Source organism: Mytilus californianus, unplaced genomic scaffold (genome assembly GCF_021869535.1).
Source record: "Mytilus californianus isolate M0D057914Y unplaced genomic scaffold, xbMytCali1.0.p SCAF_5, whole genome shotgun sequence".
NCBI lineage: Eukaryota > Metazoa > Mollusca > Bivalvia > Mytilida > Mytilidae > Mytilus > Mytilus californianus.
In genome coordinates this window covers 100860108-100875492 of record NW_026262701.1, presented here as the reverse complement: position 1 = coordinate 100875492, position 15385 = coordinate 100860108, and the positions used below count along the sequence as shown (strand labels likewise).

Here is a 15385-nt window from a genome sequence, read left to right as displayed (position 1 = left end):
GAGGTAAATCAAAAGTTTGTCAAAGAAATTTTCAATGCAGCTTTGCTACAGGGAAATAACTCTTGTCAAGTTTTTTTAAATTAGATATTACAACCATGTGTTGTGTCAATCTTGCAAACACTTAATGTCAAATCTTCCAAATAATAGTCCTCTGAGTCTTTTGATAGGCAAAAGCTAGTAAATTTTACATATTCTTTTATTTGTTTCTTTAAGTAGCCTCCTTCTTTCTTGGGGATGGGACGGGTTTGCCTATTGAAATTGATCCATGTAGATGGTACTGCAATATTTTGTATTTTTGGACTCAAGAGGAATGGAATAAGAAGATACTGATAAAAAATAATTTAAACAAGATGAGAGATTACTTTGACAGCAATATAAAAAATAAATATTAAAAGTAAAATCATTATAGATGCGATTAAAAAAACAATAGATGGTTTCATTTATGACAGTATTTGCAAACCAATACAATAAAACAAAAAAATTAACTCCCACAGGATAACCAGATATAGGTTTATGTAAAATAATAAAAGTAAAAACCTAGCCCCTTACTACTAAGTAACCATACAATCTGACCTACATTAAATCTTATCATAAAATACAGCAATTGCCGTTCAAAATAAACGCAAGAAAAATATAAACAACATCGAAATCAAGTCTAAAAAGTTTGTTCACTTAAAAAAATATCTGGGTCTTATCCCTTAAAAACTAACACTAGCTTTGTTTAAAGTCAATGAAAGCGGAAATTATATTTTATGAGGATAACTAGTTAACTAAAACACAACACAATTTATGTCAAGTTACAGATAAAGATGACAGAATCATGGCATAATACATTTAGAGACAGTGTGTAGAAGATGAACAAAAAAACAACAATCATGCAACACGACTTATTCAAATGTTTACAAATGATGGAAAGAGAAGGTTACACACACCAAAAAAGGTCTCGATATGTCTAGTTAAAACAATGGCCATGACCACTTCATCACAACACTTAGGTAGTACCATCATTTTGAGGTAGGTAAGGTAGTTACAAATGTACTTTCTTGATTAATACATGTACAAGTACCATAGAAAAATAAGTACAAGCATATGGCTGTCCTCATCATTGGGTGTCTAAATTTAAAAGAACAGTAATTTTATTTCAAAAAATGTCAACTGCAATCGAAACACATGTTACTGGGGCATGAAAATGGGAAAATTGTTATAATTTGAACAGGCAGTTCAACTGAGAGAAAAATATTCCCTCTAATGGTATTTTCTAAAATTTAAATTGTGAAGATATAAGGTCATCTTACAATGCCTAATGAGGAAGATTACTGAATATTTATCAGGAACATATGTAGTGGTTCTTTTAATTCAAACACTATGCCTGTAATACATATGGCATTTTGTGAAAAACACCAGTTTTGAGGTAAAAAAATGACTAAATAATAAATAATAATTAAATAAATAATCAACAAACAATTACATGTAGTTAAAAACATGAATGTTAGACAGACTCACAAATAAATAACACAAAATGCAATTGTAAAAATATGGAATGCCTCCTGATGTACCCTGAACATGTACAAGTAACAATTTCCCTTCTTCAATGATTCATGATCATTATAGTTTCATTTTAGACTGATGTTTGAATAAATAACATTCAGTGGCGATACTTAAATGCATTAACAAAGCAAGCAGAAAGTTGGAAGAATTAGCCAAGGCGATTGTTTGACAAAATTCAGTACTGTTATTGGATAATACTTATACCAGATAATTCAATTGTTAAATTTCATTCAAAGAAATTGGTATGGTGAAATTTTATGCATAATTGACAAACTTTTTTTTCCCTTCTTCCTTTTACCTGAATTTTAGATCTGGTTTCTTTGGTTGTTGAAGTCGAACAAAAATCATAAAATTGAAATAAATAAAATATTGTGGGTTCATTATTATTTGTTGGTTACCAATTTGTGTTGATATCATGGGAATATGGAAACCAGGAATTAAAATGTTCAACTATTAATAGATTTTCTATAGAATTGAATACAAACTTTTGCTAAACACAAATCAAATAGCCATGAAAATCTGTACAAATTAAATTTATCCACAGACACAATGCATAATAAAGTATACTTAAATGCAATGGAAAAGAGCACAAATATTGCTACGATAGAAAATCACAGAAATAAATTGTTTCAAAATCGGTTCTCAAAATATAAATCAGTTTACAGTATCATAAAACAAACAAAACTACACCACTTTGTACTAACATTTGGAATTTCTTCTTTCTTAATTTATCACCAAACCATTGTATGTCACTTAAACCAGAAACATGTGGTCTTGTTTTTATAATTTTCATTATTTAAACCAGAATAAAAATGACTATTCATGATTTCAGTTAGTTACAGAACTCTCTCTGTAAGAGATGATTTAGGAATGTAAACACTACAGCTATTATGTTCCCATGCTTCAATATTAGGAGTAAGATTTTCTGACCATGTCATGGTTTTCAGGTCAAGAACAAGGACAGTTTCCGCCTTTCTCTGATAATCTCCGTCAATCCAGCCACCAATCATATAAACTTTGTTGTTAAAACATGTGTATGATGCATAAAGTCGTGGATTTGGAACTGACCCTATTGTCTCCCATTGACTGGTGCTGATGTTGTAACAATCAATGCTATTAACTAAGACTCTATCATCGGCATTGGTCTCATGCCAACCTCCAATCACATGTATCTGATTGTTGTAAACAAACATTGAATGGTCAGCTCGTCTTGATTGCATTGGAGTATGTTCTGACCAATAATCAAATTCTGGATAGTAAACATAGAAATCTGAAAGAGCATGGTCATCATGAATGCCCCCTGATATGTACAGATGACCTCTGTGGGATACCCCTGCATGCTCTGATCTGTTGTTTGGAATTGGTGATATAGGATCCCATCGATCTTCTTCTGGATCATAGCACTCACATGGAGTTTCAGAGTCTTGTACAAAGTCATCTGAGCCAAACCTGCCTCCTATTGCATACAGCTTCTCTTCAACAGCACCTACAAACAAGCGACATCGCTCACTCGGTAGGGGGGCAATACTCTGCCAACAATTGTCATGGGGACTATATTTGAAGCAATACTGATGAATTATCTCCTGCATGAGGTCATTGTAGCATCCTCCAACAAGGTAAAGGTCATTATTTAGGACTGTCAAGCCAAAGTCACACTGTTCTACATGAGGTATCTTTGTTAATATGTCCCATGAATTTGATTCAGTGTTCAAATAACGTAGATCGTTTGTCATACCTCTGTCATGGCTGAACCCACCTACACAAACTAATACTTCTTCAAAACCTCTATTATTCAAAAGACCAGACTGTTTATAGACAGAAGTCAGAACAGTTGATCTGAACAATTTTTCAACTTCTGGCTGTTTCTCAAATAGTTGTAGTAATTGCTTTTTATTACTAATTGTATCTATGTCTAATAAAGTTAGTTCACTGAATCTTAAACGAGAAAATAGTTGACAGGCCAAATTCTTTCTCTCGTCAAACTTGAAATATAGCCAGTCCAATATGCCTGACAAAATGTCCATTTCTGAGCAATTTACAGGAAAATCACAGTCAAGTATATGACGGAGAGTATGAAATGTAAGTTTTGGTATTCGGTCAAATAAGAAGTGATCAAGATGTGAACACATGAATCTGGCAACTATATTTTTCAATTCTTTTAAAGATAAAAGGTCGGCAAGATTAAACATTTCAAAACAGTTGTCAACAGACAGGTGAGATTCTAAGAACTTTGTACAGGCTGCTATAACAGGTGATAACTGTATATGATTGGCTGCAAGCAATATGTCTTCAACATTATCTAAAATAAAAGGTAACGATTTATTATTAGAGTGATAAATAAAATTTACACATAGCCTGTTGGGCCTATTTAAAATATAATTACAACTTGTCTGATAAAAAATATTAGTTGTTAATACATGTATACACTCATTTAAAGAGTATATATATTTCTTTTAAATCTTTTTTCGCTTCATTTTTAACAGCTGAGCATAAACTGTACATAAATGTCCAATTAAAATGTTCTTCCACAATTTTCCTAAATTGACAATGTACTTTATTTACTTAAAATGTTCTGTAAATTTATCAATGAAATGCTTTTATCAGTAATGCAATAATAAATCTTAATTCAGGGTTGTATTTGTTAATATTGAACCTTAAATTGCCTGCAATTCAGTGGTTCTCATTGGTTGCTGTCTATCATATATGTTTATCTTTTATTGTTTTGTTCATTAATCAGCTGTTAATTTTTCTCCTTTAAATTGTTTAATATTTTGTCCTTTCTAGCCTTTTATAGCTTACTATATAGTATGAGTTTTGCTCCATTGTCAAAGGCATACGATGACCTATTGTTTCTGACTTCTATGTCATTTGGTCACAATATTAAATTCTGAATTTGAATGAAATTAACTTCAAACAGTGAAATAAGCATGACAGAATATAAGTTTTTGTCAAGCTGATTTTTACAGTGGGTAAATTGGTAGTTATTACAATTACTAAAGGTATAGACAAAACCCTAATACACCAGCTAATACCCCAAAACAGTCCGTCCATGCAAGTAGTCCTTGGAATTGTCTTCTCTATTAGTGGCTTTTCTTTTTATTGTCTAGTTACATGAATAAGTCATTTGTTTAATTTAGCGGATTGTTTTACAATTTTTTAGATTGAATGACTGTTTTTCCTTTACGTTGTAATAGCACATAAGGCTACTGACAATGGGGTATGGTTTTTGCTTGTTGTTGAAGGCCATACGGTGACCTTTAGTTGTTAATTTCTATGTCATTTGGTCTCTTGTGGAGAGTTGTCTCATTTGCAATCATACCACATCTTCTTATTTTTATAATTATGATATTCCATCAGTTGTTGAACATTACAAAAAGCCATCAGATAATATATTATCTTATATTTTTTTTCCATAGTCTTTTAACGTGTTGCTGCCTCATAGACAACTGCATATCATATATTCTATATCTTTAAAAGACTGGTTATATTAGAACGAGTTTCTGGAGATCAGGTAACAATTTTTATAAAATCTAACCTCTATCTAGTTCCATGGAAGATGAGTAGGCAAACTCTATTATACTTTTGATTCCTTTAGCTGTGACACCATTCATACTAATAATATCTTGTGTTGTTTCTTTCAATCCATCAGTAAACATGGCTCTAAAAATAAATGTCTACTTTTTCAAATAATGGTTTGCAATAGCCCTTCTTTTCTTAATATCATCAAATCTAACAATTTATTCATTTTGGTTGTGATAAGTGTTGGTGAAAATTGACATGAACAACTTAATCTGATGACACAATCTAACAAAATTTTGATAAATTAGCCTCCTTTGACTTCAGTTATTATAACATTGTTGCTAAGCTATGTAACTATATATTATTCATACATGTATAATACTAGTATAAATAATAAACCGCTACGCCAAGAGAACATGCCCTTATTGTGCATACTGAAATTGTTGCAAGAATAAAATGGGATATTTCGAAGGCATTTAACAAGCAAATAAAATGGCTCCTTAAAAAACAAGCCTGAGGATACATTGTACCCTAAATCAAACAGTTAGTTATGTTAACCAATTCCCACAATTATGTAAAGTTTCCACTAAATAAATCAAAGCAAACTCAAGTTATGGTACAATATGTGAAAAATCTACTAAAATCTGACAATTAAAGTCCCATAACATGACAACTCTGGAGCAACAAACCAGAAAATTAAAAAAAATCAAATCCTTTCATCAATCACCACAATAATGTAAAGTTTAGAGGAAATCATTCCACAAATACATTGTACTGGAGTTAGTGAGCGATTTGTGAAAAATTGCCTTAAATCTAAGGGTCAAATAAGTGTAACTCAGGAACGACAAGACTAAGAATAAAAAAATTGAAAGGGAGCTTCCTTCCTACTTTTAATATTGTACTAAAGTTATATGCGAATTAGTTGAAGCAAATTTTAGTCATTGTACGAAGTATTGAAGGACTGATGGATGGACAAGCATTGGTTTATCAAAATACATCCCATCTTTGACGGGGGTATAAAAAACTGAACATATTACTTAAGCATTAAAAAACTAGATTCACATATCACATATTGGGATATATTCATCACATGTTACGTATCTGGTATGTAGGAATATATCAAATGTACCTGAAATAATCACAACAAGAGGCCAATACAACTCTGTGAGCTTTAAACTTTTGACCTTCAGCAACTAAGGTTACATCAAACAGTTGTCTTTTCTTCCTTAAAGACTGTAGCCCTGTAAGTATCTGGTTCCCATGTTCTGTAGCAATATAAGTCACTTTAGTTTCACCTTCTCTTCTTAGCTGGGAAGATGACTGGATAACCATTGCAGCTTATCTATACTTCAGTCGTCTGAAAAAGATAACAGTTTTGATTAATGAATTATGTAAACATTCAGCTCAAATGCCTTTAATTTTAGGCAAAAATTAAAATATTGTTTGTTTCCCCCTTCTTTATAAACCATCAAAAAGCTTTCTGCTCAAAAGCTTAGAATTCCGATCAAAAATAACATATTCCAAATGTTACTGTAAGGAGATTATCACCTCTGAAATCACTGACTGGAAAAGTTGTGTTATTTCATGTACAAAATTTTGAATAATCAAACAACACAAAAATTAAGAATAAAAGGAGAGGAAGAAACATTAATGAGGTAGCAACATCAACAAAGTTTAATTAAAATTTACATTTAGAGAGTCTATAGGGTACAACAAAAGAGACACTCTCACACCTTGACACCTTTTCCTAAACAAAACATTTTTGCAGGATAACATTTTACCTTTTATGTAAGTAGTGATTGAATAGAAAGAAAAACATATCATATGTTACCAAATAACAAATTCATGAACTGGATAACTGCATTTCTCTTTTGGTATCACATCATCACATGTATATTTTTAAAAACCTTTTTAAGTCAACTGGACATACAAGACTACTTTATTTTTCAATCTTATGAAACATAAGTATTACTAAGCTGAACCCATTTTTATAGGGTTTTGACACCTTTTTCTCAGATAAGAATTTATCTATGGTACATGTATATAATCTGCTTATACATGTAATCTGCTTAAGATAACCATCTTATCTGAGTATAAATCTAAAAGGAAACCATTAACTTGTCACATTTTCAATATAAAAGTGAAATAAAATAATTGATAAATATCTATTATATTCTGGTATCTCAAATTCTTAATCACTGGTTCATGTGTTTCCCTTGAATTTTAATTCTTTTTTAAGAAATTTGACCACTAGCATACATGTAGATACAAAATATATACAAAACTGTTTATGTCTATTTAAAAGTGTATGTTCCCTATAATCTCATATTGATATAAAATTGCATTAAAATACATATAAATCGTCTATTGTCTTACCTCAGTTTACTGTAGAATGGACAAATCAATGACCACTCTTAGTATTCATAAAAAAAATTGAATTCTGATGACTACCTTTGTCTACACTATTCAAATTAGTATATATATGAGAAATTTATGAAAATCATATGGACATTGAAAGTTTATATGCCTAAAAGCTATTGAATAGATACAATTACTGATAAAGAAAGGTAATAAATTTTCAGGTAGTTTACAGATATGTGATATACCTGTAAGGTCTGGTTGTCAATATCACCTGGCAGGTAGATAGAGAGATGATGGATCATATTGTGATAATATACACACATCAATATGTAACTTAATGTAATTTGATGACTGAAAATCAATCAAAATATTTTATATGATTTTTTAATGGCCTTATAATCTTGTGTGTGAAAAAGAAGTGACTTGACCCTGCATTACCTAAATTATTAATTTATTAGAATATTAGATCATAAATAAATAAAAATACTGCATACATGTACTGCAGAGTTGTTTAATGGTATCCATAAATCTGATATATATCTGAGGTTTTAAAATAACACATCTACATGTTGTATACGCCAGCATTGAGATTTTTTTTATACCATTAAGCTTTATTGTCTAAAACTTTCAAGAATTTAAAAAAATGTCTTATTTTAACAATATTTTGGTATTGAAGATGATATTGTTATTATAAAGAAAACAATATGTGTGTTTCTGATAATCAACACCCCTGGCCTTAATTGAAAAACCGATAATTTCATTTCACTGAATTTTGAGAAAAGACAAGCTATATTGGGGTTTGTTTTTGTTGATTTCCATAAAAAAAACTGAATAACATGCAGAAGTAGACACAATGGTTTATTAAAGTTGAAAAGCTTTGCTGTTCTATGCTGGCTAGGCCAATTGATAATAGTAGGTGTACCTATTTTTGCATCAAAAACTTTGGATGAGGCCAACAACTGACCATTTCCTGACAGTCTAATTTTGTTCTGTAATATCATGAATATAAGGATTGATTTGTTTTCAACTGTGTACATTTTAAACTTATTATCAGTGCAAATTCATATATCTTTAATATTTATAGAATATACATGTATTAAAAAGGAATTAATATTTCTTTTCCAGTCAACTCATTCAGTAAATATATTATATCTATCATTGTCTATTGAGTCTAATGCCGGTATTGAAGCTAGGCTGCATTTTCTTTTTTGGAGTGGTTCTTCAACAAGAGGCTCATGAGAGCCTGATATCGCTCACCTGTAACTTCAGTTTCAGGCGTTTGACTTATTTGTAAATTCTACTTAGCTGAACATTTTTGCCATTTACACTTTCTCTCTATCTATTATAATATTAAAGATAATAACCAAAAACAGTAAAATTTCATAACTAGAGGCTCTCAAGAGCCTGTGTCGTCACCTGTATTTACTGATGCTTTGGAAATCATGTAAAATTAGGTTAAAATCATAATTAATAGTATTAGATATTAGATATTATAATGATATCTAAGATGATACCAAAAAACTGCAAAATTTCTGTAAAATTAATAACTCAGGGGCAGCAACCCAACAACGGGTTGTCGGATTCGTCTGAAAATTTCAGGGCAGATAAATCTAAATCTGATGAACATTTTTGCCACCTGTCAGATTTGCTCTAAATGCTTAGTTTCAGAGATATAAACCAAAAACTGCATTTTACCCCCATGTTCTATTTTTAACCAAGTCGGCCATGATGGTTGAAAGGCAGGGTCATCGGACAAATTTTTTAAACTAGATACCCTTATAATGATTATGGCCAAGTATGGTTAAATTTGTCTCTGTAGTTTCAGAGAATAAGATTTTTGTAGAAGATTATAAAAATTTACGAAAAATTGTTAAAAATTGACTATAAAGGGCAATAACTCCTAAAGGGGTCGACTGACAATTTTGGTCATGATAACTTATTTGTAGATCTTACTTTGCTGAACATTATTGCTGTTTACAGTTTATCTCTATCTATAATAATATTCAAGATAATAACCAAAAACTGCAAAATTTCCTTAAAATTACCAATTCAGGGGCAGCAACCCAACAACAGGTTGTCAGATTTGTCTGAAAATTTCAGGGCAGATAGATCTTGACCTGATAATCAGTTTTACCCTATGTCAGATTTACTCTAAATGCTTTGGTTTCAGAGATATAAGCCAAAATCTACATTTTACCCCTTTGTTCTATTTTTAGCCATGGCCGCCATCTTGGTTGGTTGGCGGGGTCATCGGACACATTTTTTAAAATAGATACCCTAATGATGATTGTGGCCAAGACGACAGACGACGACGACGGACGCCAAGTGATGAGAAAAGCTCACTTGGCCCTTTGGGCCAGGTGAGCTAAAAATAAACTATTTCGGACAGTGACCCTACAATGGGTGGTCCAATTGGTCTGAAAATTTCATAGCAGATAGATCTGGCTTATTCATCACTTTAACTCTATGTCACTTTTGCTCTAACTGCTATAGTTTTTGAGATAAAAGCCAAAAACTGCATTTGACCCCTATGTTCTATTTTTAGCCATGGTGGCCATGTTTGTTAATGGATCAAACATACGGATACAATTTGTAAACCAGTTACCCTAAGGAACATTCAGTTTAAGTTTAGAAGTATTAGGCCCAGTAGTTTCAGAGGAGAAGATTTTTAAATATTAGCAAACATGAAGAACAAATGTCTTTAAAGGGCAATAACTCCTTAAGGGGTCAATTGATAATTTTGGTCATACAGTATTAACTTTTTTGTAGATCTTACTTTGCCGAACATTTTTGCTGTTTACAGTTTATCTTTATCTTCAATAATATTCATGATAATAACCAAAAACTGCAAAATTTCCTTAAAATTACTGATTTAGTGGCAGCAACCCAACAATGGGTTGTTAACTTCGTCTGAAAATTTAAGAGCTGTCAGATTTGCTCTAAATGCTTTAGTTTTTGAGATATAAGCCAAAAACTGCATTTGACCCCTATGTTCTATTTTTAGCCATGGAGGCCATGTTTGTTCATGGTTCAAAACTTCGGATACAATTTATAAACTAGATACCCTAAGGAACATTCAGTTGAAGTTTAACGGTACATGTATTTGGCCCAGTAGTTTCAGAGGAGAAGATTCTTGAAATAGTTTACAATGACGACAACGACAGACGACGGACACCAAGTGATGGCATAAGCTCACATGGGGCCCCGTCAGCTAAAACTGAAATTCAATCATATATCATGCTCAGAAACAAGGTAAAATTAGTCATATTTCTCTTACAAAATTCTGAGTCAGTTATTCAAACAATATAATAGTTGAAACAAAATTGCCCTTTTGTATTACTAAGAGAGTTTGAATAAAATTCTAATAACTGGCAGACTAAATTAAATTCAGGCCATTCATTAGGAGGCGGTACCCGGTACTTTTACCCTCCTATGCTATTGACAAGTACCTCCTAAATGTAGGAATTTTTATATAAAGTATTCATGGAATAAAATGAAAGTACCACCTACAAAAGGGGAAAGTACCAGTCAACATGAAAGATAATGAAACCCCTGGGCCGCAGATTTATACAAAACTTAAAAAGATGTATGAATTTTAAATGCAATATTTCAAACTTTTTATTCATTAAAAGAAGTTGAAATAGTCTAAAATAACGGATTGATATTCACTATATGTAAAACACAAATAATTGTGAAATTTCAAATAATTTGCTGACTTTTATTTCACTTCATACTTAAAATTGGACATCATTTCCTACCTGATTTGTTACTTTTTCATACATTTATACCAAAAGTGTCACTTTTTTTGTAACCAGATATAGGACCTTTTTTACTTTACCATCTGACATTGAACATAATTCCAGATCATCTCTAGCAGAAATATTAAATTTTGAGCTTGAAATACATATGTATTGTATAGATAAGACAACTATAATTCAGAATCAACTTAACTTGCTGAAAGAAGAATAAAATTAGAGTAATTAATCGCTCTTTCCAATTTAATTTTGTAAATTACTTACTTCCAAATAAGAAATCTATGGACTTTAATTTAGATTTGAGTTACCCTCCTTTTTTGAATGCAAATATTTTATATAGCAGTCTTATCTATTTAAGAAACCAAAACAGCTTGCTCTTTCAAGCTATTGGAACTCTATTTTTCAAGAGAACATTAACCAAACTAGATATATTTACCATTAACTATCCTTTTTGTTTTAAATTAAAAGTATTTTTTATCACAGTACTGAAAAATAAGGTTTTTATTTTTTTGTCAAATAAATCAATGGTAAGAAAAGTTTAAAAAACAATGTATTTTCTTAAGTAGTGATTTGATTTTTTTGTTGTTTTGATTAACGGCAAAATCTTCTGTTGTCTTAGAGTCTCACCTGATACATATTAATAACTATTCAACATGTTTTGTTCATTTCTAATAACTGTTTAAAACAATAAAACTTCTTTAAAAAAATAGTCATATGTTGTCCGCCAATATTTCTCGAAAAACATAGAAAGAGTTACCTCTTTTGCATTTGACAGCATTACAAAAGTAAAGAGATCCATCCAGTCAAGGATTTGTAAGTCTCATTATACCTGTAAATTATAGCTGTATACATTTCCTTGATTCAGTTATATTAAGTTATACAATAATCGATATCCCTTTTTGAATTCTGAAGCCTGTGTTAAGAGATGCAGCTAAGCTCATCAAAGAAATCGATTACTTGAGATGGGACATGACTTACTTGGATCAAATAATATTACATGGTTTCTTCAGAAACGAATTTGTATCTTTGGAGGCTCCTTTGTTTTTGTTTCAAAAATCAACTTCCGGTTACCATGTATTTAAAAACGAACGTATCGGTTCAGCAACAGTGTATTTTCCGGAATTATAACTATTCAAGATTAATAATTATTGATATTGATTGATATCATTGTGTACTTGGGCCTTGGTACTTTTGAATAATCAGTTGATGTAGGAAATTATTTGATCTAATAAATGATAAAACAAATAAGAATGAGAAAAAATATGACGAAAAAATGATTGAAATAGATGATCGTGCTGAGTAATGAGTAATGATGTTGTAATTGCTGTTAATGATGATAATATGAGAATTTTCTAGTAAAATATCCGCAAAAATGGACAAGATAAATGGCACTTAATCAGCGGTACATGATAAAGAGTTCCAGACCATACATGATTAACATACAATTATTGTTGATTTTCGAAAAACAAACTGATAAACATTTTAAACATGTATATTTATAAAAAAAATATATCCACCTGAAATGATTCTGACGGGGTGGTGCTTTTAACATCATATCTATTATGCAAGGAATTGTATATAATATCAGAAGTACATTACTAGTCTTGTAATGGACTTCTGATAATATACAATTCCTTGCCAGTATGATATACTTACAAAACTATGATGACATGTGTACACATCATCGCCATAAGCCTAAACTAAAGTGATCACATCCTAAGCTAATGAGCGAATATTTGTATCAGAGGCGGATCCAGGAATTTGGAAAGGGGGGGGCGTATTATTAAAGTTGGCCGAGCGGAGCGAGGCGAAAAATATTTTGGACCTTTTTTGGCTAAAAAACATAAAATAAGTGTAAAATGCATTTTATAGTTAAAGTGTAGGGGTTGGACATTTTTGGTGCCGTATTCTCTCCATTAATTGTCTATCATAAAATGATTGGATGGATCCAAAGCTATGTACTAATTAATATACTTGATGTGGACATGGAAAATTCTCGTTTGTTGCATGGTTAGTTAGCATAACCTCACAGATTTCTTGTTGTAAACAAGATATACGGCTATTCAATGAAATTTACAAGAAAACCGACACGAAGAAAGACAAACAAGCAATTTTTATCCAAATGTTTGGTTGAACAACAAGGGAAGTGATGGGTTCCAAATCAACCAAAGGCTACGAATGAGTCGGAAATGACAATGAAGTTGTGAATGACAGTCGATACATTTAGACATATAGGCCACACCCAGCAGGCAGGTTGCAGTCGGGCCTTGAAAAAAGTATTCAGTATATCAGTTCGGCGAAACAGACATTCCGGTCAGATATGGGATTCACATGCACCCCCCCCCAAAAAAAAAAAATTATGCCCGTTTTTAATTCATCATGTTCATTTGATGCTAAATAATTCTGTTGAAAATATTTTTTTCCAATAGCAAAAAAGTGGACAAGATTATTGTTTTCAATCAAGATACGGCCAGATTTTTTGTTTAAGGCAAAAATCAGGGTCAGATTTTTTTCTCTAAAATATCTCAGGCTGCCCCCTCAAATCAAATGGTCCGTACCTTAGACTTTAAATCTATATCTAGAGCTTACTGACTGGGGATCACTATTCAGCAATGTTATTAATGGGATGGGGCGTGTGGGGTTAAAAACATGTTTTGGTAGGTAAATAATATTGCTGTGGAACTTTTTGTTTCTTGAGAGTGTAATAGAGTATTACTTTCTGTTGGGTGGAATTGTGAAATAGAAGTCAATACGTTCTTGCTCAATACTTTGTCGCTTTGAAGGCGTCATGCTTGTCATCCTCAACCTAAGCAATATGTTACTGTAATTTGAATTTCAAAATGACCGAGTGACGTTTTTTTCGACGTACTGGTCAACTCCACCGTAGCGAATCACATGACTTTGACATAATCAATAATATATTACAATAAATACGAGCGAAAGATATCTTTATAAGTAAAGAATTGTCGCATAAAAATTAAATACACGGGAAATGGCAAAGTTCACGAAGTCTAGTCTGATTAATTATTTTACAAACAAAAAAAAAGTGCAAGCAAAGGGGGGGGGGGCGTACGCCCTCTACGCCCCCCTCTGGATCCGCCACTGTGTATTGCATCACGAGGCAAGCTTTTTAAACTAGCTATTAAATATGCTCATATCTTGTTGTATTTTATACATTAAACAAAAGAAATGCATGGGAAGCATGTATATAGTCTACATGAAGATAGTGTGGAGACACTATGATATTTACTTTATACAAATCATTATTTAAAACAAGTTCAACATAATATTTACGTCCTGACCTTTCCGCAATTAAAATACATGAAACTAAAAACTAGCGAAACAAACAAAATATCAACTTAAAAACTAAGCAACTGCACATATCTCAACATTGAATTGGAGATATATAAATTACAACAATTTGGGTGCATGGGTGTGTTAGATTGATGCCAATTCAATTTGAAATGTCACGTAAGAAAAACATCTTTGTTAATTTAGTTAGATCCTTTTCCGCGCGATTTTTACGTATTACTTATTCATTTATTTTCACTTTTGTACACAATTATTTCCTGCATTTTGTGTTATAGAATATTCATTTTCATCTTGTCTCGTGCAAGATTATTTATTTTCAGCTCTTACTATGCCAAGATAATGATTTTCTAATTCCTCCTCCTCCCCACCACCACCCCCTAGAAAATCAAATGGTGGTCCCTATACTGCTGCATGAAATCTTACAATAAACAAATGTATTATTTCAATATAAACAGATTTATTTGGATAATTTACCTTCAATAGGTATGTATATCCTTCTTATAAAACTGAATTTGTATTTATCTTTATTGACAAATTTTCGATACACTGTCAATTATAGTGCAAAAATATATCGAACACAATCTGAGATTACTATAACACATGTATTATAATAGTCTATGTGTTATATAGTCGTCTCAGACACAATCAAAATCGTGATCAAATATTTTGATGATTAATTGAAATATTATATATATTCTATAAATGAATATTAACTACAGCATATAACCGGATTACAGGTCGTGTGTACATGTCGTGATCTATATGTATTTAAAAAAAATTTAAAACAAGGATGAATCACAGAAATTACAGCATTTTTCTCACGAACTCAAAATCCTTTTTTAAGTTATTTTGTTCTCACAAAATCAAAGTTACAATAGACAGAATTCAGA

General features: G+C 31.4%; 1 protein-coding gene across 1 annotated transcript; it reads right to left on the bottom strand.

Annotated features, from left to right (window-relative positions):
- Positions 1 to 1258: 1258 nt before the first annotated feature.
- LOC127702131 (kelch-like protein 26) lies at positions 1259 to 12255 on the bottom strand. The gene is made up of 4 exons (XM_052206219.1): positions 12162 to 12255; positions 6197 to 6424; positions 5084 to 5208; positions 1259 to 3847 (listed from the first exon to the last, which is right to left on the bottom strand). The coding sequence occupies exons 2-4, from the start codon at positions 6397 to 6399 to the stop codon at positions 2385 to 2387; spliced, it is 1791 nt and encodes a 596-aa protein (XP_052062179.1). The 5' UTR covers positions 6400 to 6424; positions 12162 to 12255; the 3' UTR covers positions 1259 to 2384.
- Between the last annotated feature and the right edge of the window lie 3130 nt (positions 12256 to 15385).

Bases quoted from the DNA above. Each gene is read 5' to 3' on its own strand.
- LOC127702131 (XM_052206219.1), bottom strand. From the start codon at position 6,399: ATGGTTATCCAGTCATCTTCCCAGCTAAGAAGAGAAGGTGAAACTAAA. The intron at 5,209-6,196 runs GTACATTTGATA...ATTTATTTTTAG, and splicing joins TCTTGTTGTGATTATTTCAG to AGCCATGTTTACTGATGGAT. The intron at 3,848-5,083 runs GTTAGATTTTAT...CTTTTATTTTAG, and splicing joins TTCCATGGAACTAGATAGAG to ATAATGTTGAAGACATATTG.